The sequence below is a fragment of the Microcaecilia unicolor genome, chromosome 1 (assembly GCF_901765095.1).
Source record: "Microcaecilia unicolor chromosome 1, aMicUni1.1, whole genome shotgun sequence".
Classification (NCBI taxonomy): Eukaryota; Metazoa; Chordata; class Amphibia; order Gymnophiona; family Siphonopidae; genus Microcaecilia; species Microcaecilia unicolor.
The window spans coordinates 212,931,834-212,958,206 of record NC_044031.1 but is presented as its reverse complement, the minus strand read 5'-3'; the positions used below and the strand labels follow the sequence as shown (position 1 = coordinate 212,958,206).

The 26,373-nt window shown below is 40.5% G+C and overlaps 1 protein-coding gene and 1 long non-coding RNA gene across 3 annotated transcripts in view; one reads left to right on the top strand and one right to left on the bottom strand.

The window, feature by feature from the left end:
* Positions 1-26,373, bottom strand: part of ELMO1 (engulfment and cell motility 1) — a 683,834-nt gene that overhangs the window by 507,216 nt on the left and 150,245 nt on the right. For both annotated transcript variants that reach the window (XM_030204026.1, XM_030204017.1), the window contains exons 4-5: positions 18,292-18,332; positions 9,360-9,432 (exon numbers count right to left, since the gene is read on the bottom strand). In XM_030204026.1, the coding sequence (XP_030059886.1) occupies positions 9,360-9,432; positions 18,292-18,332 (114 nt within the window). The remainder of the gene's footprint in view (positions 1-9,359; positions 9,433-18,291; positions 18,333-26,373) is intronic.
* On the top strand, positions 3,019-13,804 carry LOC115470691. The gene is made up of 3 exons (XR_003942228.1): positions 3,019-3,029; positions 10,829-10,834; positions 13,729-13,804. It is a non-coding gene; the product is annotated as an uncharacterized LOC115470691 (long non-coding RNA).

The window sequence follows — 26,373 nt, the reverse complement described above, 5'->3', positions numbered from 1 at the left end:
ATAAACTTCCATATTAAACTCCAATAATTGTGTCTCGTGATTGCTCTGTATTTTATTACCTCATTTAAGTGTCAACAATGTTTACCGACGAGACTGCTGAATGTTTTTCTTCAAACAAAACTTTTCCAAGCTATTATGGCATGTACTTATGCAGTTTTTATATAGTTGAGAGGTTTAATGTGTATCACATCCCCTACTCCCACTCCCATACCCCCTACCCCCTCTTCTCCTCTGCACCAAAATATAAACTCTCAACTCTTATTTAATATATTTTGGTGCTCATTTTCAAAGCACATAGACTTACAAAGTTACATAGAGGGGCATAATCGAACGCCCATCTCCATGGGCGCCTATCTCTGAGGACAGATACGCGAAGGGGTGGGACAGACCGTATTTTCGAAAAAGATGGGCATCATCTTTTGTTTTGATAATACGGTTGGTGCCGGGCAAATGCATCGGATTTGGGCGGATTTGAGCTGGGCGGAATCGGTTTTCAGCGATAATGGAAACCGAAGGTGCCCAGCTCAAAAACGAACAACTCCAAGGCATTTGGTTGTGGGAGGGGCCAGGATTCGTAGTGCACTGGTCCCCCTCACATGCCAGGACACCAACCGGGCACCCTAGGGGGCACTTGAAAAAAATTTTTAAAAATTAAAATACCTCCCAAGTCCATAGCTCCCTTACCTTGGGTGCTGAGCCCACCAAATCCCCCCCCATTACCATAGCAGTTATGGCTGAAGGGGGGCACCTCGATGTGGGTACAGTGGGTTTTGGGGGCGGTTTGGAGGGCCCCCATTTACCAGGACAAGTGTAACAGGTAGGGGGGGAATGGTCCTGGGTCTGCCTGCCTGAAGTCCACTGCACATACTAACAACTGCTCCAGGGACCTGCATACTGCTGTGATGGAGCTGGGTATGACATTTGAGGCTGGCATACAGGCTGGCAAAAAAATGTTTTTAAAGTTCTTTTTTTTTTGGTGGGAGGGGGTTAGTGACCACTGGGGGAGTCAGGGGAGGCCATCCCCAATTCCCTCCGATGGTCATCTGGGCAGTTGGAGCACTTTTTGGGGACTTGTTCATGAAAAAAGGGTCCAAAAAAAGCGGGCCAAATTCTCGCTTCTGCCGCCCTTCTTTTTTCCATTATCGGCTGAGCATGCCCATCTCTCCTTGGCTGATAAACACGCCCCAACCGCCTTCACCATGCCTCCAACACGCCCCCGTCAACTTTTTCGTTCCCACAACAGACTGCAGTTGGAGGCACCCAAAATCGGCTTTAGGTTATACCGATTTGGGCGCCCATCGGAGAAAGGCGCCCATCTCCCGATTTGGGTCGAAATATGGGCGTCTTTCTGTTTCGAAAATAAGCTGGATAGTAACCTATGTAACTTTGTAAGTATGTGCTTTAAAAATGAGCCTCTTTATATACCATCTTTCATTACAACATAAAGGCTTACCAAGTTACATAAACTACAAATAAATATCACCTTGTAAACAATTGAATACACTGAAGATACATTTCCACCCCATCAATAAAATCCAATAACTTCTCCCAGCAATATTAAATGCTGAAAATGTTAACAAATATATTAACTATTATTTGGATTTAGCTCGCATCTTTTTTCAGTAGTAGCTCAAAGTGAGTTACATTCAAGTACAGGAGGTATTTCTCTGTTCTGGGGAGCTTACTATCTAAATTTATACCTAAGGCAACAGAGGATTAAGTGGCTTGCCCAAGATCACAAGTAGCAGCAGCAGGATTTGAACATGGTTTCCCTCACTGTCAGCCCAATGCTCTAACTACTAAGCTACTCCTCCAATCCTAAATTACCCTCTTCAAATGTTAAAATTAGTGTAATAGAGGAATAGTCTATTGGTCAAAATAGTGGGCTGTGGAAGAGTAGCCCAATGCCATTGTTAAAGCAGCAAGCTGAGAACCAGGGAAGTTCAGTTCAAATCCAGCTGCTGCTCCTTGTGATCTTGGGCAGATCACTTAACCCTCCATTGCCTCATATACAAAAACTTAGGGGCCCTTGTACTAAAGATTAGCACGTACTAAGTACCATGTGGCCCCTAGGTATAAAATAGGACACGCAGCATTTGGTATATGCCAATGTCCATTATGTTTATTAAAACTTGATATAAACATATCGCCTTTACTCTTTGGAGACTAAAGCGATTTACAAATAAAATATAAGGTTATACATAAAATCTAAAGAACAGAATGCCATTTTATATAGGAAAGGCACAACTCAATCTGAGAATATCATTTATTTATTTAAATGTCCATTTGATCTTTTATATGTTGGGTGCACATCACGCAAATTTACGATGAGGGTCATAGAACATAGACACTGTGTCAGTAGATTGAGGCTCCTATGGTTAAGCATTGTCAATGCTTTGGTTATGTGTTTGACCACATGAAATGCACAGTCATCGATCAGATGTCTAAGGGCAAGGGGGGGATATCAAAAAGTTACTTTGGCGAAGGGAGCAACAGTGGCTTTTTGATTTAAATACTATGGAACCAAAAGGTTTGAACAGAAATGTTGAACGGAATGCATTTTTTGAATACTAAGCTCTTTCACTTTAAATTATTCCAGCTAGCTGATTGGGTACCACAAGTGTTGGCATCTTTTTAACTCCTGCGGCCATCTTGGTTCATGGTGTATAAAGTTCTGAGGATCTGCTTCCTCCTTGTGGAGGATTTACAATGGTGGAGAGCAGTGCAGTGCACTGCTTGTTTTCTGCACACCGGTTGACACAGCGTGTTCCTGAGAAGACAGATGGTTCTAGTGGCTGTGGAAGGTTTGTAAGTTGGGGTCATTTTTAGTGACCCAAAAGCATCGTGACTTTCTACTAAAGAGAAAAGTTCCAATTTGTTATATTTTTGGCATTCATGCTTAGCCACTTTGTGAGTTTTTTTTTTTTTAGTAGAACCTTTTCATGTTATAATAAAACTTATTCTCTTTTGGATTCCTGTAGAGAGACATATAGGAAGATTTTTTTGGAGCCAGTGTTTTTTTCTCTGATGTTAGGAGCTTTTAACCCTGGAAACCAATGATAGTAATAAGACTCCTAACGTGATAGTGGGTAAAAAAAATTGTTATATTCCCCTATAAGGAGATTTGATGTTTCATTTTTTTAATTGAATTTCAGGAACCATTAATGGATAAGGTTATTATTATTGGTTCAGCAAACTTCTCCTTGAGCCGAGTGGTTTTGAGTATTAGTTGTTACTGCAGTGTATTTATTGCTGATATCTAAATGACTCGTATTACATTTATGCTCATCTTTTCCTTTTTCTCAGTTCTCTTTTCTGGCCTCTGAAATCCCTGCAAAACCAGGGTACACAATGCCACCTCAAAGGTTTACCTGTCAGCTGTTCTAGAGAGTTAACACTCGCCAGTATATCTAAGTTGGCTTCTTGAAGGGAGTGCCTGAGCAGTTAATAGAAGAAAATAACCAAGCATGTCAAAAATTGAAAGGATCCACCCTTGTAAAAGAGGCTTGAGTTCTAAGAATATCCATGAACTTGACTGTATTTATCAGATGATCTGACCATGGAACAAATGTAATGGTCAGGTCAGACAAGTAGAAAAAACAAAAACTTTATATTAAGTTGGAAATATGGCCTTTGTTTTGTGTAGACTTAAACTACATGAGTGAACTTAAGGGTGCAGAATGGCAGAGGAACTCAGCAACAGGAAGGGATGACTGAAATTGATCAACCTGTTATTTAAAATCTCCAAGGATGATTAAATTTGACAAGGCTGCCTCAAGCACGACTATATATTCAATCACTTGATATAATCCTAACTCTCTAGATGACCCAGAGGATATTAAATAACACAGATAAGGTACATGAGCATAGTGATTTAACAAAATGTCAATATTTGTCTGAATGAGCAGAAAGGACCTGCACTATCTTTTGCCTCGCCACATGAAAAGTGAAAAAACAAACAAACTTTGATTCAACAGCACAGTGTCTGTGGGGCAGTAGCCAAAAATTGGCTACACAAATATCTAGATTTAGATCACTGCCAAAATGTACATTGTGTACAAAAAACATTGGTGCTAGTGGTATCAAAATAGATGATCTAATCATCCAAACAGGTGCAAATATATATGATTAAAATAAACTAGAAAGTTAATTGTAAATAGGGATTGAACATGGTATCCATATCTTCCATATACCTGAATTTAAGTAATTGAAAATGTATTTAGCAAGCACATTATCAAATAGCTGGGCAAGTCACCTTGAGGAGACAAGTGAAAACAAAAAATTTGAAACATGAATTGCACAACAGAGCAGTTGTTTAAGTAGGACACTGGATAGCATTGCCAAAAGAGGTAGATCTAATTTGTTCAGCTCACATGCACTTAAAAGGCTACAGTCCTTGAAGAGTATACATTGGTTTGTGTTAAAATAAAATAAAATTTTGTTTAAAAAAATGAAATCCACTTGGTTTAGTTATTGATCAGATTTCTTTTTTTTAGTTTTATATGTTTTATTAAAGTTTTTGTCATACAAATAATACAAAAGTGAACACTAAAGCAAACAGAAACCCCCCAAAAATAAACACAAATATGTTTAAAAAAAAGGTCAGCATAACATAATCAGAGGTCCATGGCAATACCTGGAAACAAACAGTATGGAGAGAAAGGAGGGAGTATCAAAAAGTTACTTTGGAGAAAGAGTTGAACAGAAATGTTGAATGGAATGCATTTTTTAAAATACTTTAAGCTCTTTCTCTTTAAATTATTCTAGCTAGGTGATTGGATACCACAAGTGTTGGTGTCTTTTTAACTCCTGTGGCCATCTAGGTTCATGGTATTGAAAGTTGAAAGTTCTGTGGACCTCTTCCTCCTGAAGCAGCAAGATTAAGCAGAACAAGGCACCACTGTTGAGGATTTACAATGGTGGGCTAAAACATTTCTTATATTCCCCTATAGAGGCCGGTCAAAACCGAATCTGTGGCCGAAATCCACAAGTCAGTTTCAGATGGAAACCAAAAACCGAAAACGAGACTCCCGTACTCGCCTCCCCCAAGACCCCCCCCCACTAGCCTGCCCACCACCTCCACCCACCCTCCCCCCTACATAGCTACTCCCTGGAACTACCTTTTAAAGGCCCCTATAGTCTAGTGGCTTCTTTAGGGCAGGAGCAACCTGCATTGCTCCAGCCACTGGTGGCTCCATGATGAAATTGCTCCTGCTTATGCTATTCCCAATTCCAAAATGGCAGCCGCAATCTGAGCTGCCATTTTGAATATGGAGCAACAGGGCAGGACACCGTGAAATACTCCTGCTACAAAGAAGCCGCTAGACCACTAGGTCCTTTAGAAGGTAGGCCCAGGGAGGCTGGAGAAATGTTTTCTCTTGGGGAGGAAGGGGGAGACTTATGGCAGCAATGGCAGCTGGGGCGGGCCATATTTTTGGTTCAGACTGAAAATGCTCAGGCATTTTCGGCCAAAACACGAACCCGACTTTCAGGTCCGACCAAAAAATGCTCAGGCATTTTCAGGTCATTTTCGGTACCAGATCAGAAACTGTAATTCAGCCGGCCTCTACTAGAAATGAAACCATATCAGAGTAACAGCCAGTGGCTTGAATTGTGCTCCCTTTTTAATTGAGAAGTTTATTATCTTACAAGGATTTCAGACGTGATTTGAAGACGTGATTGTTTCAAGAATTTTTCTTTAATTAGATTACTTATACTTTGCTAGACTGGATGTTTAATTTTATTTTTTTTTAACTTGATATAGGCACCTAGGATTGAGAATAATAGTAAAATTGTTTTGTTTTTTTATCTGTAATCTGCTTTGAACTACCTAACCTAAATACAATCCTGTTTTAATGTTTTAGGAACTATTCTAGAAACATCAGAAATTATTGATAACTATCATGTAAACAGAATTATCCTATCTATCTGATTCTTAAATATTCCAATACCTGTTAAGTTCAATTCTAGAATGTACAAAAATCATAATTCTACAATACTAAAGATGGAAAACTTAGGGGCCCTTTTACTAAGCCGCATAGGTGCTTACGCAATCCCAACACATGCCAATTTGGAGTTACCGCCTGACTACCATGTGGCCCGTGTGGTAATTTCATTTTTTATGCACATCCACTACGCATGCCAGAAAATATATTTTATTTTCTGATGCGCAGCAAAAATCGGGCAGTAACTCCGATTTGACGTGCATGGGCGATTACTGCACAGTTAATGCAAGAGACCTTACCGCTAAGTCAATAGCTGGCGGTAAGGTCGCAAACTCAAAATGGATGCGCACCAATTTTTATTTTGTCGCACATCCATTTTCAGCAAACTTTTTAAAAGGAATTTTTTACAGGCACGGTGAAAAATGGATTTGCACACGACCAAAACCCACAGGCAATTTTTCAGCACACCTTAATAAAAGGACCCCTTAATTTCCTAACAAATATTTTTCAAACAAATATGTCTTCACTAAATATGAATTGTTTCGGAAAGCTCCGAGTTGCCTGATCTGAGGCAGCAAGGAATTCCAAGTTTTGGCAGCTATATAGGCAAAACCGGAAGAGAAAGATTTAGTTGAACAAATTCCCTTAGGATATGGAAACTGTAATAACAAAGATTCACAGAATGTTTTTGACCTTGGAGAATGTTGAATTATTAAATCATGTATAAAGGAACAGTTCCATGAATAATATTGAATATGGGCCCACTGGATAAAGTAGTTGAACAAGTAAAGGAGTAACCCTATTTGATTTTTCTGCTGAAAAGATGAGCTTCCATATTCTGTATAGTCTGGAGGGATTTTTTTTTTTTACCACATACTTATGACAGCTAATATACATGGCATTACAGTGGTCAAGCAGAGATAGCAGAAGACTCTACTATCAATCTCAATGGTAATACATCTAAACAACTTCTGATTCTTCTCAATTTTTTCATTAGCAAAAAAATTTTACTAGTGCATTAATTTAGAAATCTGGAGAAACAGTACTAGAAATAAAAAAAAAAAAAAATCCCAACTTCAAATTTGCTTTAAATTGAAATTCTGAATTACCTTTAATATATTATCGTTCCAGATATTGTTAGCCTGTCCTAACAATAAAAAGGTTGTTTTTTTCTTTACTCTGGAATGCGCTACCACGCAACTTGAAAACGATCTATGAACTGACCAATTTCCGAAAACTATTAAAAACCTATCTCTTCGACAAGATATATCACAAAGATCAACATGCAAATGTATAATCTTCTGAACTTCTAACACTGTCTTATAATGTCTTTTGCTTTCTAGCACTGTCTTATAATGTCTTTTGCTTTAACACCATTATATAATTCACCACCATGTAACACAAATCTTCTGTAAACCTAATGTATATGCACTCCTATTTCCAGTACCCATGATGTATTGTAAGCCACATTGAGCCTGCAAAGAGGTGGGATAATGTGGGATACAAATGCAATAAATAAATAAATAAAATAAATACTCAGCTTCAAATAGTGATCTTGAATCTACTGTTGTAATAAGACAAGACATAAAATGATTTTACTACAGATCTCTTCTACAGTGCTTGTTCGTGGCTCAGCTGAAAGTAGGGTGCTTTATTTTCGATATCATGGCCGCACCTCCACCAGGTTGTCAATCCTGCCCGACTTTGGTGTTGAGTTGCTTGGTGCTCTGCAGCATGGCATCTGTAGCCTACTGGGGGCTTTGTATTCATAGACCGCAACCTACCGTGCAACGTGCCTCCGTACCGCTCAGTCTCAGCAATGGGCCTCTGTGCCGCTCAACCTCAGCGCTCCTGCTCACGGGGTTCTTCAAGGGGTTCCCCCATGAGACTGACTCACTAGTGAGATCCTTCCCGGTTTTGGCGCCAAGTCGCGTGGGGGCCCTGCCGCATGTCCACCGTAGCCTACCGGGGGTTTATCAACACAGACCATAGCCTATCATGCGACAGACCTCTGTACTGCTCTTCCTCTGCACACCCGCTCGTGGGTTTCAAGGGACCCCAGGAGATGTCTCACCGGGTGCAAGCCTGGATGGGTGGCTTTAGGGAGCTCCAATCTAGTGCAACTTGTCAGCTTGCAGCAATCTTTTTATGTCTTTCTATGCTGTTCTAGGTCTCTTTCTATGCTATGTTAGAAACCTTGCAATCACATTAGGATATTAAATAACGAAGTTAAGAGTGGGGACCCCTTTGGAACAGGTCTCCAACATTCTGATATATAATTCTGAAAAGTTACTGTATATGATCTTAAGGTACGTTTCCTGAGATCCCCTGTTCATAAATCTATGCTGGCGAAAACATGTAGAGTGCTGCAGCTTCTCTCAAAATGTTATGTTATATTACACTATTCTTCTATTCCGCAATGACCGTTAATAGTTCTATGCGGAACACATAGTCAAAGACAAATAGTATATAGTTGCATAATTATATTTTAAAATATTTTACAAATAAGTAAGTTTTAAGAGTCTTGCATAATATTATATAGTTTGATATAACTCGAATTGATAATGGTAATGAATTCCACACGTAAGCAGCTTGACAATACAAAGAAGAGTTAATTATAATACATTTTTAAACCTGTTTAGGTGATAGAAAAGAGTAGCATTTTATTACTAATCTTATTATGAACACCGTTAGAAAAAAGTGTCGCCCAATCAACTAAATATAATGGGGCCTCACCATACAAAATACAAAAAAACTAAGGTGCAAGGTTTGAATTGTACCCTAGCATGCACAGTTAGCCAGTGTAGCTTCTCAAGCAATGGGGAAACAGAGTCTGATCATTGAGCAGAATATATCAATCTGGCAGTTGCATTTTGTATCAACTGAAGTCGTCTTATTAGAGTTTTAGAACAGCTCATATAAACAACATTACAGTAATCCAATCTGGACAAAATCAAAGCCTGCACAACCTGACTAAATTTTTCCTGTCTCAAAATATTTGCAAATCACAACCTTTTTAGCATGTAAAAAGACTTGCTAAGAAACTTTACTTCATTAGAAAATGGCAGTGCAATCTACATCTATGCCCAAGATTTTGAACAGTGAAAGCATTAAAACCTATAGAAAAGTGTTGAGAAAGTTCTATAGGGTCTGATGGGCCCAACCACAGGAATTTAATTTTGAGGTTCAATTTTAGTTGATTACTCACAGTCCAATTTTCAATTGTTTGTACACAGGAAGTGATGTTATATAAGGTAGCTGACCAATCCCCCAAAATTTGAAACAGCATTGTGATATCATCTACATTTATGTAACATGGAACTTTGAATTTTTCCAAAATCACATCTAAAGGCAGTAGTAAAATATTAAATAGCGATCCAGGTATCCAAAATAGCAATTTAAATGATTACATACCTTTTCCGTGATATAAAACATTGAACTATCTGCATGTTGGAGGGCATAATTTTCATGATTTGGAAGAGACCACCTGAAAAAAATGAACATGCGCCCAATAGATATAGTTAATGCTTTATCATTTCACATTCAAGCTATAAAACATCAAGCACAAAAAAGGGCTCTTAAGGCATCATTGATAATCAATGCTGCTAGGTTAAAATAAACAGATTTTCTGTTGAATAATTAATAAAATACAAGTAAAGGTTTTGTCTTTTGCTTTCTTTCCCATTTTCTCTATTGCTTTCTCAGCAAGACAACTATGAAGGTTACCAAGGCCTCCTCTCCAGCCTTGTCAAGTAATAGATGGGGAGTCACCTCTAAAAACAATCACCTTAGCATCACTCTGATCATAAGGTTACTTCACACTTTATGGATGTATTCCTGGAGAACAATGCCAGATTAACTGATCTTTAACTGAAGACACTTTTGCCACTGAATGAGACGGATGCAGAACAGATTTCAGATGTCCAAATTTTCCCATTAGGTCCTGCTGATGCGCCCATTATAAACTGGTAAATAGAGTAAAACTGCAAGGGCAATATACATGATGTTTGCTAATTATGTTTATGCTGTCCAAATCTGGCCCCTTAATGAGGTCAGTAGCCCAGAGGAGCAAACCTACATACTACTACTAAATGAACACATCGTCCTTAAACAGGGGTTCTCAACCCAGTCCTCAGGACACACATAGCCAGTCAGGTTTTTCAAGATATCCAAAATGAATACTCATGAGCTATATTTGCATGCATTACCTCTATTGTATGCAGATCTGTCTCAACCATATTCATTGTGGGTATCCTAAAATCCTGACTGGAAGGGTATATCCTGAGGACTGTATTGAGAACCCCTGCCCTAGAGGTACACAGAGTCAATCACTGCTCATTGGAGCTTGTAATCTAAATAAGCCAAATATAAGACAAATAAGGAACTTCAAGAAAAGTAAAATGTATTTATTACAGAGAAGATGAGTAAATCAACAAGATGATGATCAAGGAGAGCTGGTGTTTAAGATTTCATTGTGCCTTAAGATGGGTTTCCTTGGGGTGCGAGAGGGCCAGCAAAACACATCGTAGCATAACCACATTGCTCCCCACTCCCTCCTCAAACTTATACTGTAAGGTAAGCATAACTTCACCTTGTTTGCTCACTCAAGACAAAGAACGAGCAGCTAAAAGTCCCAAGTCAGCGGCAATAAATGTGGGTACATGCTTGAATTATAGAATGATCATCGTCTTCTCCTTCTGGCACTCTCAGCGAGGGCCTATGATAGGTCAGTTGATTTTTGCTTCATGGAGCAGCAGTTGGCAGGATTGAGGCACTGCAAAAGTGGAAGGCTACCTACCAGTGGAGTCAGATCATGTCCAGGACCAGCAGGCACAGTATAGAGACAAGTGCTTGACTGCCAGCGTGTGGCTGATGGCGAGTAGCAGATAGTGACCTAAAGTTAGACCATATCCTAAGTATGGAGGCAATATCATCACTATTCAACAATCTTTCTTCAGCCCTCTGTGCACTATATTTATGCCCAACGCATTTGCTCATATCTCCTCCATTAAGTTTCATATTATGGTTTCATAACTAGATAAATCAAATCTGAGTCTGGGACTTTCTAGGCTATACAGTACACTTCCTATTATTACAAAACCCTTCCAGTATAGGCCTGTAGCAAATATGCCAAAATTCACTAAGATTTTAGAAGCAATAGTGGTAACGCAATTGGCAGATACTTAGAATACCATAACATCTTGCTTCCATCACAATTTGGTTTTATAAAGAGTCCCTGTACAGAATCTTTGCTTGGATTATTAACTCATGATATCAGAAAATTATGGAGTACCGGATAACAGGCTATTGTTCTACAGTTTGATCTTTCAGCAGTCTTTGATATTATAGACCATTCCCATCTTGTTGAATATGCTAAGTAAAATAGGTAGAGCTGGAAGAGTATTTGCTTGGCTAAAGGGGTTTTTTTTAGAAAACAGATCCTAGATAATATCAAAATCTATCTAATTAATAGAGGGCTAAGTGGGGTCCCACAGGGGTCCTCTTTGTTCCCAATTCTATTCAATGTTGTCATGAGCTCACTGGATAAATTTCTGGATAATCTGGAGGTAAACTACTATATATCTTCACAGATATTACTCTGCTCATACCCATAAAGGGTAAAACTAATTCCAAATAGTCTGTCCAGGCTTGTATGGATGCTGTTGAAAAACCTATCAAAGAACGGTCTGCAAAACATTTATGTAGGGACAAAACATCCCAATGTTGAAACAAGGGATATTACCAAATTCACATGTAGCATATAAGGAAACACTGCTACCAATTTAGAGTAATTTAAGAATTCAAAAGTGCTTTCCACGGAGCAAATTTAGTCCTATAGGATGCCTGTACGATTATGGATTTAGAATATCCTGAATCTTGAAAACGTCCATATAAATTTACAGCATGCTTTTCAAATTCTGAATCTGTAGAGCAAATTCTCCATATCCTGTGAAATTGACTTATGCTTTACTCAATAGTGGTGAAAACTATTATAATGGGGAAAGGTGTTGCATGCCACTTCTTTTCTTATAATGCTGTACCAATGTTCTTCCTATTTTTATATAACCAAACATCATGGAAATCCAAAGTGTTCTCATTAAGCTTTTATTGTGAACTGAAGATGGTGAGTTAAGTTGTTAATCCAAGACAGACACTCTTTCAGGATTTGCTCAAAAGCAGTCCATAAAAAAAATATATTGTCCAAAAATCTCCAGCAGATGGTATTTTTAAACCATAAGGAGGGATAAACGAATTTCTCTTCAAAGGAAGCTAAAAATAGTGTGAATACAGAGAGGGCCAAAGATGCCCCCATGGCCAAACCCTCCCGCTGTTCATAAAAATTACTCCGAAAACAAAAATAATTCTTTGTAATTTCATCAAAAAGAATATAGGAACATGTTGAATCCCAGTACGCTTTTCCAGTGCTAATCTCATAGTCTCCAGAGCCTCCCTCCTGGGGTATCTGGCTATATAATCATTTGACATCCAACAATGGAAATATATCAGTCGACTGATATGATATTTGAGAGGGATGAGAGGATATGTATACCTAAGACCGCTCCCCAAATGTAGGAGGAACACATCCGATGCTAGTCTGTCATATATCCAGACCCTGCAACAGTACTGAGAGACCTTGTGATTGAATGGCGTGGCAAAAAGATCCACTCCCGGAAGATCTCATGGTTAGCACTCGTGCTGAGTGACCACTCAGGCGGTTGCATGACCCTACTCAGTCTGTCGGCCAGTGTGTGATTTGCCAGTATTTGGTTCCGAGAACCATCCTATTCTGGAGGTCCACTGCCACATCCCTGCAGCCTCCTCACACAGAGAATAAGATCCAGTATCCCCCTGCTTATTGGTGCAGTACATTGCAACCCGATTGTCCATTTGAATGAGTACAATTTGATTGACTAGCCTATCTCTGAAAGCCTTTAAAGTGTCCCAGATCACCTGTAACTCCAGGAGGTTGATTTGAAGATCCGTTTCCTGCATTGATCAAGCACCCTGGGTGTGAAGCCCATCAAAATCAGATCCCCATCATCAGCACCCTCTAGGGCCAAGCATTTGGAATGGAAATGCCATGGTCAAATTGGATCGAATTGTCCACCAGAGAAGGGACTCAACCAACTCCGGTGTTAATTGAATGACATCCACTAAGTTCCCGGAGGCCCGACACCACTGGGAAGTTAAGAGCTCACTGGGGGATTCTTATGTGTAGACATGTCAAGTAAGTAACATGCACTGTGGAGTCCATGTGGCCTAACAACTTCCAACATCTGCTTAGCTGTGACCCGCTGGCTGGCTCCAATCCGAGTGGCGAAGATAACTAGAGCGTCAGCCCTCGACACAGGGAGAAAGGCTTGTGCCTGCTGTGTATCTAGCATGGCTCCAATGAACTCCAATTACTGAACAGGGAGCAGATAGGACTTGGGGTAGTTTAAAACGTACCCTAGTAGCTCCAGCACCTGAATAGTTCTCTGCATGGACTCCTGAGCACCGTCCTTTGATGTGCTCTTCACCAGCCAATCATCTGGGTAGGGGAAAACATGGACTCCCAGTCTGCCTAGAGACTACCATTAGACACTTGGTGAAAACCCTGGGAGCTGACGAAAGGCCAAATGGTAACACGCGATACTGGAAACGACATGTTCTCACCTGAAATCCAAGATACTTCCTGTATGTATACACATCCTTCAAGTACAGAGAGTATAGCTAATCTTAAGCCTCAATCATTGAGAGAAGGGTGCAAAGGAGAAACCATCCTGAAATTTTTGACCAGGAGTATCGTCAGGGCCCTCAGGTCTGGATGGAACGCATCCTGTTTTCTTTAGGACAAGGAAAAACCTGGAATAGAACCCTCTCTCTTCTTCCCTGTGCTGAGAGCTAAAGGAACATGCTCTCAGAGTATAATCTGGAGGTCTTTGATGGCAATGAAGTGTGTATCTGAGGTGGATAATTTGAAGAACCCACCAGTCAGAGGTTATAGCCTCCCCCCACCACCACCACAAAGAATACAACTGGCAGGGGTATGTTCTGGCCCCAGACACTGAAGACACCAAGAATGAATGTCTTTGCCAGAGATGGTCCCAATCACACTGCGCACAGTGCTTGAAGACACTGGGAACCTTCCATGACAAGGAAGGGAAAACAGCCGTGGCCAAATCAAACGACTCGATGGTGACGTCAAAAAGGGGCAAAGCCCTGACCAAAGCTCAAGACAACACAAAGCCCTCAAATTGTTCAGCAATAGTGTGATAGCATGGGCAAGGCAATGCTTGGAGCCTTCACAGCAGGTAAGGTAAACCAAATCAAAAGTCTTTATTACCAAACAAAATGTACCAAAGGTCTGTTGTTGTCATAGATCAGGTATTTAAACATAGGCAGCAGTCAAATGGAAGCTCAATTTCACACATGAGAACTACACTCTGTCAGGTTCCCCAAAGCTGTGGGCAGCTGCATTAATATGAATGGTACAGATCACCAATGGCATATTATGTGCTAACTCCAAGTTTCAGGAGGCAATCGAGATTATTAAGTAGCACACTGGGAGCAGCAATGGATATGCACATTGTACACAGTATGTCCACAGGGTTTGAATGAAGGAATGGAATGTTTCCCTTCCTATGATTGGCCAACATCATCAAGAATCATTTATGTCATGGGGGGGGGGTTACTTTGTATTTAAGACTGGTTGCCATTTTGTAAATTTTAGATTCAACTGAGTAAAAGCAATGTCGGACCACGGAATAGGTATGTCTGCATATAACTTTGAATTTTTGCTTCACAAGATTACTAACATGGAGCTTTTCTGCATTTTTAGTGAAATTGTCCTGATGCACAGCACTGGTTTGTTTGAAATAAGTATCAGCAAGCCGGCAAACTGTTCAATTAGTGCTGTATGTGGTATCCAGAAGATTGAGGGTTTAATGGCAGAGCCATGGACTATTAATACCAGGAGACCTGATTGGAAACACTATACTGGAATATAAGTGATTTTTTTTGGGGGGGGGAAGAGGGTTTCACTTAAGAGAAAAAGAAATTTTGGGTGGACATTTGGGGCACATAAAGAACAACTTTCACTAAATTTGTATTGACTGATGATTAAAATTCATGACGCCTCTTACTATACATCTTGAGGAGTGTTGGTCATAATGGTCCAAAAACACCTTTGTTCAGTGTCTGGTATTTGGGTTTTTTTGATGGCCTTTTATAATATCTGTACAATATATGTGTGTGTGCTCTCCCTGCCACCGTTATAAAATTTTCCTCTATTGTCATAATTTTACAAAGCCTATTTTACATGTAGAAAAAGGCCTTTAACATAACTGTGTGATAGTAGGTTCATGTAAGTACACAGAGGGGCATAATCGAAAGGGGTCGCCCATCTCTAAGGGCGCCCATCTCCGGGAACGGATACGAGAAGGGGCGGTCCCAACCGTATTATCGAAAAAGATGGGCGGCCATCTTTTCTTTCGATAATACGGTTAGGACCGGCCAAATACCTAGGATTTGGGCGGATTTGAGACGGGCAGCCTCGGTTTTCCACGATAATGGAAAACAAAGGCGGCCATCTCAAAAATGAACAAATCCAAGGCATTGGGTCGTGGGAGGGGCCAGGATTTGTAGTGCACTGGTCCCCCTCACATGCCAGGACACCAACCGGGCACCCTAGGGGGCACTTTTACAAATTAAAAAAAAACATTAAAATACCTCCCAGATGCATAGCTCCCTTCCCTTGGGTGCTGAGCCCCCCAAATCCCCCCAAAACCCACTCCCCACCACTCTACACCATTACCATAGCACTTATGGGTGAAGGGGGGCACCTAGATGTGGGTACAGTGGGTTTTGGGGGGGGGGTTGGAGGGCTCCCATTTACCACCACAAATGTAACAGGTAGGGGGGGGCTGGGCCTGGGTCCACCTGCCTGAAGTGCACTGCACCCACTAAAAACTGCTCCAGGGACCTGCATACTGCTGTGATGGAGCTGGGTATGACATTTGAGGCTGGCATACAGGCTGGAAAAAAAAGTTTTTAAAGTTGTTTTTTTTGGTGGGAGGGGGTTAGTGACCACTGGGGGAGTCAGGGGAGGTCATCCCCGATGCCTTCCGGTGGTCATCTGGGCAGTTAGGGCACTTTTTTGGGTCTTGTTTGTGAAAAAAACAGGTCCCAAAAAAGCGGACCAAATTTTCGCTACGCCCGCCCTTCTTTTTTCCATTATCAGCCAAGGGCACCCATCTCTTAAGCACTCCCCAGCACGCCCCTGTCCCGCCTTCGCTACTCTTCCGACATGCCCCGGGAACTTTGTTCGGCTCCGCGATAGAGTGCAGTTGAAAGCGCCCACAATCGACTTTCGATTATACCAATTTGGGCGCCCTCGGGAGATGGGCGCCCACCCTTCTCCTTTCGAAAATAAGCTGGATAGTAATATGACAGGGCATTTTTATATGTGCACACTACGTGCAGGCATTCGCATTGAAGTGATTTGGGTAGATCAGGCACAGAGTTGCAATGGTCATACTTATTTTATAAAATATGCAGTACATACCTAAGAGTACGCACACACACACACACACATTTGTGACCGTCTCTGGGATAGCATGACTAGAGTCACCAGAATTTAGTCCTATTTTCCCAGAGATGGTCACATTTACCCCACTTTTGGAGCAGATGTAAATGTGTGCTTCAGGACCTGCAAACTGCTGGGGCTAGTTCTGGGGGTGTTTATTTTATAAAGACAGATTTTGAGACCACATCTAGCCATTCTGACATAAAATAAGGACTATATGATCACAGCAGGCTGAAAAGTTTTGTAGTTCTTTTCTTGGTCACTTTTAAGATAGTAAAAAAAAAAAATTAGTACCAGCTTGTAATACACTGCACATTTGCCCTTCACAATTTTCTTCTACAAGTCCTCTCTTCCCCCCTCAGGTCACATATCAGCCATAGTTCATTTACATGGAACACCCAATGAAAGCACATAAAGGTTGCAAGACCTTGTTTATTTTTCTATTGCTCCCATATCACAGACCCTGCTTAACCCTCTGGCTTTATCCTTAGCACCTCACACAAAGGATCCTCTATGCTCCTTGAATAATAGTTTTTATCCCTCTTCTACTATTTTGTTCTGACAGGCTGTCCAATGTATCTGCCTACCTGTGAGAAAAAGACTCCTTATTTTTCTCCTGCATCTATTACCCCATTCCATTCTCAGCGATCACCCTACTCCCTAACTTTCCGCTGGGGGGAAAAGTTTCAATTATTCAATAGCCGGCATATTCCCCCACTCCTCTGCAAGCTACGTTTAGTTACTTAAGTTTTGCCTCTTAAGGTTTATGGTGCAGACATTGTACCATTTTTGAAAACCTCTACTGTCTCTACACTATTTGCCAAAGTTATTCCAGTCGAGGCAGACATTCACTGCAGGGTTTATAGTGCCATCAGAAAAAACGGGTGCAGCCTAAGACTTCAAAAACTTCCACACATGCTTCCTCATTTTTACTTCTAAATCACCAGTGCAATGATTTTCTGTGGCAGAGAGCAGTTTTGCAAAACCATCAAAACCGAGTTTTATTTGTACTGTTTATTCTTTGCCAGCTAGCAAGTAAATGCCCTTAAGAGTGATCACTATCTGTTTCTATAAGCCTTAAACCTGTGTCCTTCAGCACTCTGTCAAAATTATTAATGCAGTATCAGTCAACATTTTTGTTTTACTGCACTATAATTAAGGTGTGTTATTACAAACGCACAAGAAAAGGACAAACTGTGCTTTATCCCTTTGTCCAGTACCTGGATCCCGGTATATCCCAATCTTCATGTTCCAAGCATCGGTTCCTTGCTATGTACTGCATTTAGTATGGTAGTTTTATCATTTTTATTGTTTTAAAGAAAAGCTAACCATCTTTTCCGTTAAGACTAAATCAAATAGATAGATCTTGATACATTTTACCATCACAAAACATACTTAAAACTACCACAGGCATCAGTAGTTTGGAATTTAGTTTTAGGTTCCAGATTTCCCAAAGTTAAGGCATGAGAGAGCCACAGTATTAACAGAATTGATTTCAGCTGAGTGCAATGGATAAAATGAGATGAAGTGACTTATCTAAGTTCAGAGAGTCCGTGAAAACCAAGACCAAACTCTGAAGACCCCCAAACGCCTAGTCCAATGCTTTGTTTACATCTTTTCCACATGAGTAATTTTTTTAAGCATTGCTTTTCTAATTGGACAGAATGTTTACTAAGCACAATTACAAAAAGGGACATTGTGGCTCTTCCCCCGCATGTCTCGGCCTTGTATTACCGTACCAATAAGGACAATAACAATTGCCTTCTGTGTGGTACTCACCCGTCACAGACTTCTTTTATTATTGAAGACAATGGCTTTTTCTAGAACAGAAAAGACATGATTAGGCCACTGCAATTCCACTGTATCATGGGGTTACCACAAATCTAATCCAGCAGAAATGCTCAATAACAATTATGTGCTGAACAGTAACTAGCTGATATATAAAAAAAAAGTGTCTTGATGTTAGACCACAGTTATGACAAGTTTGTATATTTTAGTTCTGCAGTTTCACTGTCAAACTTAAGAAAACAAAGATTTTTCAACATCTTTATGGTACTAAACCACCTGTCAAAAGTAGCTAAATAAAAAAGTATCAGCATGTTTTCCCCCGTAGCTAGCAAACATTGACATTTCTGACAAGCATTTCAAACTCAGTTCATATATACTACTAAGAGGCATAACATTGTTCTTCCATTAAAAAAAAAAAAAGCAACTTTTCACCATCACTCTAAAGAGAAATTTGATTTTTGTATGGTTCCTTTACTGCTGAACAGAAAAAAAAAATTGTTACCACCCATTCTCTAAAATTTACCAAATAACCAACAAATAAAGGCAAAGGAGACAGTTCCTCCAGTAAGTACAGTGACATCAGTCGTTGCTATGGTATATGTCATTTTGTTGGAAGATATATGAGTAAGTGGTTATCATTAAATACTGGATGACTAATATATAGGGAAATTCTCTGTGGGGAAAATGTGTATTTTTACTCTGTTTATAATTTGTTTTAACTATATTATCACCCAATAACAACATAAAAAAACAGAAGATCTGAACACGCACTCAGAAATGCTCTAATCCTCCCAACACAATTACCATCTGTAATAACGGCCACCAGGAGCTCAGAATTCCCACTACAAAGCATTTTGTGCTGTCAGCTTATATTTGTAACTTGAATGACCATTTCAGCCATACTATCTCGGAGTCAGGAGACACACTTTAAATACTACACTTCCACAAAACATGAAGCTAACTTCTAAACCAAGTCTGGGGATTTGTTTTTGGGATCCCTGCAACTCAATGCTCATCAACCTTCCAAAGGAAGGGAATGTTCATTCATTTGCCATGGGTCAAGTCCTAAATCTAGTAGATGGATGTCTGGATGATGTCACTGAATTTTTTTTCAGCTTTCTGGACCATTAAATTATTTTCCAAAGGCTGATACATAAATGGGGTCCACTTACCAAAAAACAGTCATCTTCTACAGCAGACTAGCTATAAATATACTTTGAGCAGAGATCCTGGATGCCACATCAAAAGTGTCCTAAGTGTCACGGGCAAGAACTTTCGATACACCTTCTGCTGCTTGACCAACTGGCGAAAAGGCTCTGCATGCTCCAGAGGGAGTGTGTCAACTAAGTCAGACAGCTGTCATACCGAGTTTTACAAGCAGACGCTCATGAAGAGCTAGCAGGACTATATTCAGGAGATAAGCATTGAAGCCTAGTCAATCTTCCTCCAAAAAGAATCCAGGGTTCTACCTTCTGTGCCTGGGGGCACCAAGGCATAGTCCCAGGAACTCCTGGCTCTTTTGAGCGTGGATTCCACCACCATGGAATTGTGAGGCAACTGAGGTCTATCAAAACCAGGTGCCTGCACATTTTTCAACATAGAACAGACCACTGCCTGCAGCCCACAAATCAGACTATTTTACACATTCAAAAATAAGAAATCCACAAATAACTGTATAACAAAGATGAACTGAATTAAAGGAAGAATTGATGTTTCAAAACAGGAGTTTTACCTTGCCCTTATAACTGTCAGCAACTAAGGTGGTCATAAGCATTTCTGTAGTGGTCTTCCTAAAAAAGTGAAAAGACTTTCTAAAGCAATCACTACTTAGTAGAACGGGAAAGAAGGCTCTACCCGCTTTTGCTAGCCCTTCTTTAACCCTTACATTTCAAGGCCTAGGAACTGGAGCACACTAGGAAAAGTAAAAAGACATGAAACAAAATTGCTTCATAACCTTCAAAAATAGAACATCAAAGGAAAATTTCACATGCAACAGTAACTAATTATCACAGAAGAAATGCTGTCAAAGCCTGCACTAACAGCTGGTGGCAATATGTGCTAAGCATTTAAAAGGTTTTAATGGTACAAAACAGCACATAAAACACCTAACCTGAAACATAATGCATGGGATATAAAACATCTTTTACAGTAACTAAGGTTTTCTTTAAAAACAATAATAAATTGCATACTGTTCTACTGCGGCAATAAATTAAAATTATCTTGAGTGTTCTCAGACTTGAGGGACATTATGGAAACAACACTGTAGAATAAAGACACTAAATGAGAATAATCTGAACCATCGTGGCGTACTGCCTTTCATACAGTTATTTTAGGCTACAAAGAAAAACTATATTTTTCATCACAGGAAAGATTTGATAGCTTTATTAAAGGATTATTTCCAAATGTGGTCTGAAAGTGCAAGCTAATCTCCTGCAAACTCATCCCAAGTGCAATCATTTTCAAATCACACTGCAGAGTATTTTAGTTCCAGAAAGAAGGAAATGCAACTTGCCATTCGCTGTACTCCACTTCTGCCTAAATACAATTGACGAGCCACTGGGAAAGCCACATATAAAATCTTCCAAGAGCCCCCTTGGATTGAATTAAAGTTGCAAGGAGGTAAACTAAGAGTAGTATCAGGAAATACTTTTACACAGAAAAGGGTGGTGGATGCTTGGAATATGCTTCCAGTAGATGTGGTGGAGACAAAGACAGTGAGAGAATTCAACAATGTATGGCATAAACACAGGGGTTCCCTATATAGAAAGAGGATAAAATCAAAGTAAAACTTAAATGACCTTCACACTTTAAACAAGGCACAGAAGGGGGTAACCTGCACAGAGTAGCAGGTACAACCTCAATAGCACACTGCACCAAGTATATAAAGGATAAAGAGTCATGCATTTGATATACCACATTTCTGTAGTACAATCAAGGCAGTTTACATATATTATATGCAGGTACTTTCTCTGTACCTAGTGGGCTCACAATCTAAGTTTTGTACTTGGGGCAACGGAGGGATAAGTAACTAGCCCAGAGTCACAAGGAGCTGCAGTGGGAATTGAACCCAATTCCCCAGGTTCACAGGCCACTGCACTAACCATTAGGCTACTCCTCCACTCTAGACACCTTACTAGTCAGGCTAGATGGACCATACTGGTCGTTATCTGTTGTCATTTGCTATTTTACAATATATTACTTAAGACCAAAAGCATTGCCACACTGGGTCAGACCAAAGGTCCATCAAGCCCAACATTCTGTTTATAACAATGGCCAATGCTGGCCACAAGTACCTGGCAAGATCCCAGAAAAGTCAAAATAGATTTCATGCTGCCAATCCCAGGAACAAACAGCTGATTTTTCCAAGTCCATCTTAATAATGGTTTATAGACTTTTCTTGCAGGAACTTGACCAAACCTTTTCTAAACCCTGCTAAGTCAACTGCTTTCCCCACATTCCCTAGCAACAAATTCCAGAGTTCAATCAAATGCTAAATGAAGAAACATCTTCTCAGATTTGTTTTATATCTACTACCTAGTAGCTTCATTGCATGCCCCCCAGTCCAAGCATTTTTTGAAAGAGAAAACAAGGAACTCATGCCCACCCATTCCACTTCACTCAGCATCCCACAGACCTCTATCCTAGCTCTCCTCAGCCATCCTCTCCAAGGTGAAGAGCCACAGCCCTTTAGCCCCTCCTCACAGAGAAGTCATTCCATCCCCTTATCATGTTTATTACCCTTCATGGTATCTTTTATAATTCCGCTGTACCTTTGAGATGTGGTGGCCAAAATTGCACATAATACTAAAGATGCAGTTACACCATGGACCACAAAGGCATCATAACATTCTCAGTTTTCTTCCCCATTCCTTTGTAATAATTCCTAACACTCTATTTGCCTTTCTAACCACTACTGTACACTGAGCAGGTCTCAATGCATCATCGACGACGATGCCCAAATCCTTTTCCTGGGTGGTTACTTCCAGTGTGTAACCCTGCATTACACAGATAACAGTAAAAAGCCATACAATACTAGAAATAAAATCTGTTCAATTACCAAATTAAATAAAATTAAAATCAGTACAATTACAAATCCAAACACACTGCATTGCTTTCTAATAGCTTGCCCTCCAAAAATGTGATAGAATCATTTTAAACACGCCATACTGTCAGCCTTAACCACTTTCACTGGGATTTAGGGATATTTTTTTTTTGTTTCAGTTTATGAAATGGAGAATGTCATCATAGGTAATGTATCTATGCATAACACGGTCAGGAATATCCTACAAGATTCTCAGCCCAGAAACAGAGGAAAGAATATGAAAGCAAGTACTATGTAAGTAATGTATTCTTTCCCCCTCATCAGACAACAAATTCCTATCATAGCAATTCACCTCAGCTGCTTTGGTCTGCAATAAGTGAACACCAGCTGAACACTATATTTTCCTGAATATCTCCTGCTATCCAGACAGTTGTCGAATCCCACAAAAATTATTTGTAAAGTGCCAGATACAGATTTTTAAAGCAAACAAGATATATGTCCACCACTGCTGTCCACCGTCAGGTGCCACATGACTCTCTTTCCTGTCCACAATTAATCATTCATCCCCTAAAGGCACACCCCTGGACATTAAAAAAAAACTGATCGCCATGGGCTTAAACACCAACTGCTGAGGGCAAAAAAAAAAGTCAGAATATTGAGCAGCTGTATCCAGGTAGTGGCTGCTGCTCAGTATCCGGAATCAGCACTGATCAGTTTGAACTAGCCAGTTAAAGGTGATATTTAAAACATTTAATCCAATAGCTATCCAGAGGAAGTTAGGACAGTGCTTTTGCTGGATAGCTATCTGATTAGCAGTCTGAATATTGATGCTAACTGGACCAAATATTTATTACAATTGTTTTTCAAATGTTTTGGTCTATTAATGAGAAATCTGGGACTGATGAGTTGCATGCAGCATTTCCATATGGGATTGTATAGTAGACAAATTCATAATAGCTTCATAGTCAAGATACTGTTACTCATTTTTTAGCCTATACAGCTTTTCATTCAAAACAAATATTTTCAAGTTCTGGTATCACTTCAGTAACAGCAGCACAAATTCCCTCTACTGCCAGATACCGTGAACATAAAACTCCGCAAATACTCAAACTATGTAGCAAACAGAACATATGGACAACAGACTTGCAACATTTCTATTTGGGACTGATGGCAGCACGATAGTCAAGAAGCTGAAATATGAACCACTTATTTCAAGGGACACACGTCTCACCTCTTGGTGGCAATTGATTCTATTGGAGCATAAAAAGCGGGATCAACATTTCTGCAGCATTTAACCTATTACTAGTCTAACAATCAGTTGGCAGCAGGGTGGTCATTTGGCAGCAATAAAATCATCACAGTTAACAGGGATGAAACAGGATGGTACCAAGACCAATATGCATTTGAGGAACACCCAGTGATTCTAATAGTGCATTTGGGAGTAATTTTATATAACAGGATACCTACAAAAAGTTTCAAAATGTGCTCATTTTATAACGGTTTTGTTTTTCTGTGCTTTAAAGCTTTAGCATCAATGGAAAGGCAGCTCTTTTCTTCAGCCTTGTGGCGGATAAAATTTGGAATTGAATATCAAGTCAATTTTAATAGTACAGCACCAATTTGACAGCATTCCACAAGATTTTGTGACCCCTATGGCAGGCGAACTTTGCCAAAACACGGCTCCATGTTAGGTCTGTTCAATTGTAGTGCTTTATCAATAAAATTCTTGGTTTGAGCTGAGACACTCCCTTTTGACTTCTTGTGGACTTCCATTGTCCTACACTACTCTTTTTTTGCATTTTATAAAGGCAACAAAGGTGCATATGTGTCTCAAACTACAGCTTTGGGAATGACTATGTGTAGATCATGCAGGAGATATATGCACACTCTTGTATTTTTATCTGGGTATACACCCAGATAATTTTATAAGAACTATTTTCCACATATAGAAAATGCTTTGTAAAATTACCCCCCCCCCCCCAAGTCTTTTATAGACATTTCAGAGGATGCCCCACAGATTTAGAGGAGCTGAATGAGAGCGTGCCCAAGAAGACTAAGGCTCTTGGCTCTCACAGCAGTGAGAAATTGCAGGGATGTCTGGCCTTCTATACACTAAACACCCTTAAGGCTGTAAAATAGCACAAGACCCAGCAATAACAGCGTTCACAGTATATAGCCTTGTGATATTATTTTTAGAATAATCTTTGAAGACCTCATTTACCGGAGTCATGGGGCACGATATAGTTTAAGAATCCTCACTGGTCTCCGTAGCATATATGTTTTATTTTGGGATTTTTTTTTCTTTTTCAGTTTTAGTATTACTCCTATTGGTATTCTCTATAGATTTTTATGTTAATACTTTTATATTGATACTTATATTGAGTTTTATGCTATACAAGAACTTAACATCAGTAAGTCTGTTCTCTGGGGAATCTGTTGTCTGACACAACTTCGTGTTTAGCCATTATGGCTGTTTCAAGGATATCACCCCGTCTCGGTATTATGTCATTCTCTTACCGATGCAAGATCAAGTACAGTGATGGTAGACATTGGGGTGCATTTTGCAAGAAAGATTGCAGCACATGATGTCCAGTACCTTCCCAAATCACTACTGGTAATATTTGCCCTATAATAAGTATTTTATTTGCATTTAAGAGCATGCTGGGGTTTTCCTCAGTAAGCCCTAAGTAGCTGAGATAAACAACCATTTAAGAAAATCATTTAAGTCTGCATGTTGACGCGTGGTCAGACATTTATGGCTTTTAGCCCTTTCAACAGTGTTGACACCACAGCTCAAGAATAGTCTGTGTGGTTTGCAGGCCATTAATATAAGGGATGAGTATCACACCAAGTCCGCATGCTTAGCTCATGTACAGGGAAATGAGGAAGGTAATGTATCTTGCAGCCTGGAGTTAGACTTCTAGTCACTGCTATTTGGAATCCCACACAACTCACTATCCTTCAACAACTAATCACCTCAAGCTGCTTTCTAATACGAAAGTGGACAAACCAGTGGCGTAGCTACGTGGGGCCACGGGGGCCTGGGACCCTGTAGATTTGGCCCTGGACCCCCCTGCCGACGACCCTCTCGACTCCCCCCTCCCGCTGCCAACCCTCCCCCGCCGCCATGGGCTAACTTTGCTGGCGGAGGACCCCAACCCCCGCCAGCCGAGGTCCTCTTCTTCCAGCGCAAGGCTTCGTTCTGTTTCTGCGAGTCTGACAGCCGCTGGCTGATCTGCAAGGCTTCCTTCTGTTTCTATGTCAGACTCAGAAACAGAACGAAGCCTTGCGCCGGAAGAAGAGGACCTCGGCTGGCGGGGACTGGGGTCCCCCACCAGCAAAGGTAGGTGACGATGGCGGCGGCAGGGGAGGGTTGGCGGTGGGAGGGGGGGTCGAGAGGGTCATTGGCCGGGGGGGGTCAAAGTTGGTGGTGGTGGCGGCGAGGGGGGGCGGCGGCTCCGGGGGGGGGGGGGCTAAAATGTGCCCCCTCACCTCGGGCTCTGGACCCTCCTCCTGCCAAAGTCTGGCTACGCCCCTGGGACAAACTGAAGCTTATGAGCACGTATTTGTCTACTTCATTTCAATAATGGGTAGCCACATGGCAATTCAATGCTTCAGAATTGCTACACCAGATATCCAGTGTTGACCATAAAACAAAGATACTTACCTGTAGCAGGTATTCTCCAAGAACAGCAGGCTTCTTATTCTCACAAGTGGGTGACACCGATCCACGTCACCCGGTCCAGCAGTTTGCCAGCTAAAAATAGAGCTTTGTGGAGCATGAGCGCCTCTCCACCATGTATGTGCAAGTGCCTTGCCGAACATCACGCAAACATGATCTCCTCAGTTTAATACTAAAGCAAAAAATAAAGTAAATATAACCAAAGAGACAACTCAAAGGGGTGTAGGGAGGGATTGTGAGAATATGAAGTCTGCTGTCCTTGAAGAATATCTGCTACAGGTAAGTATCTTCACTTTCTCCAAGGACAAGCAGGCTTCAATCTCACAAGTGGGGAATCCCTAGCATCCAA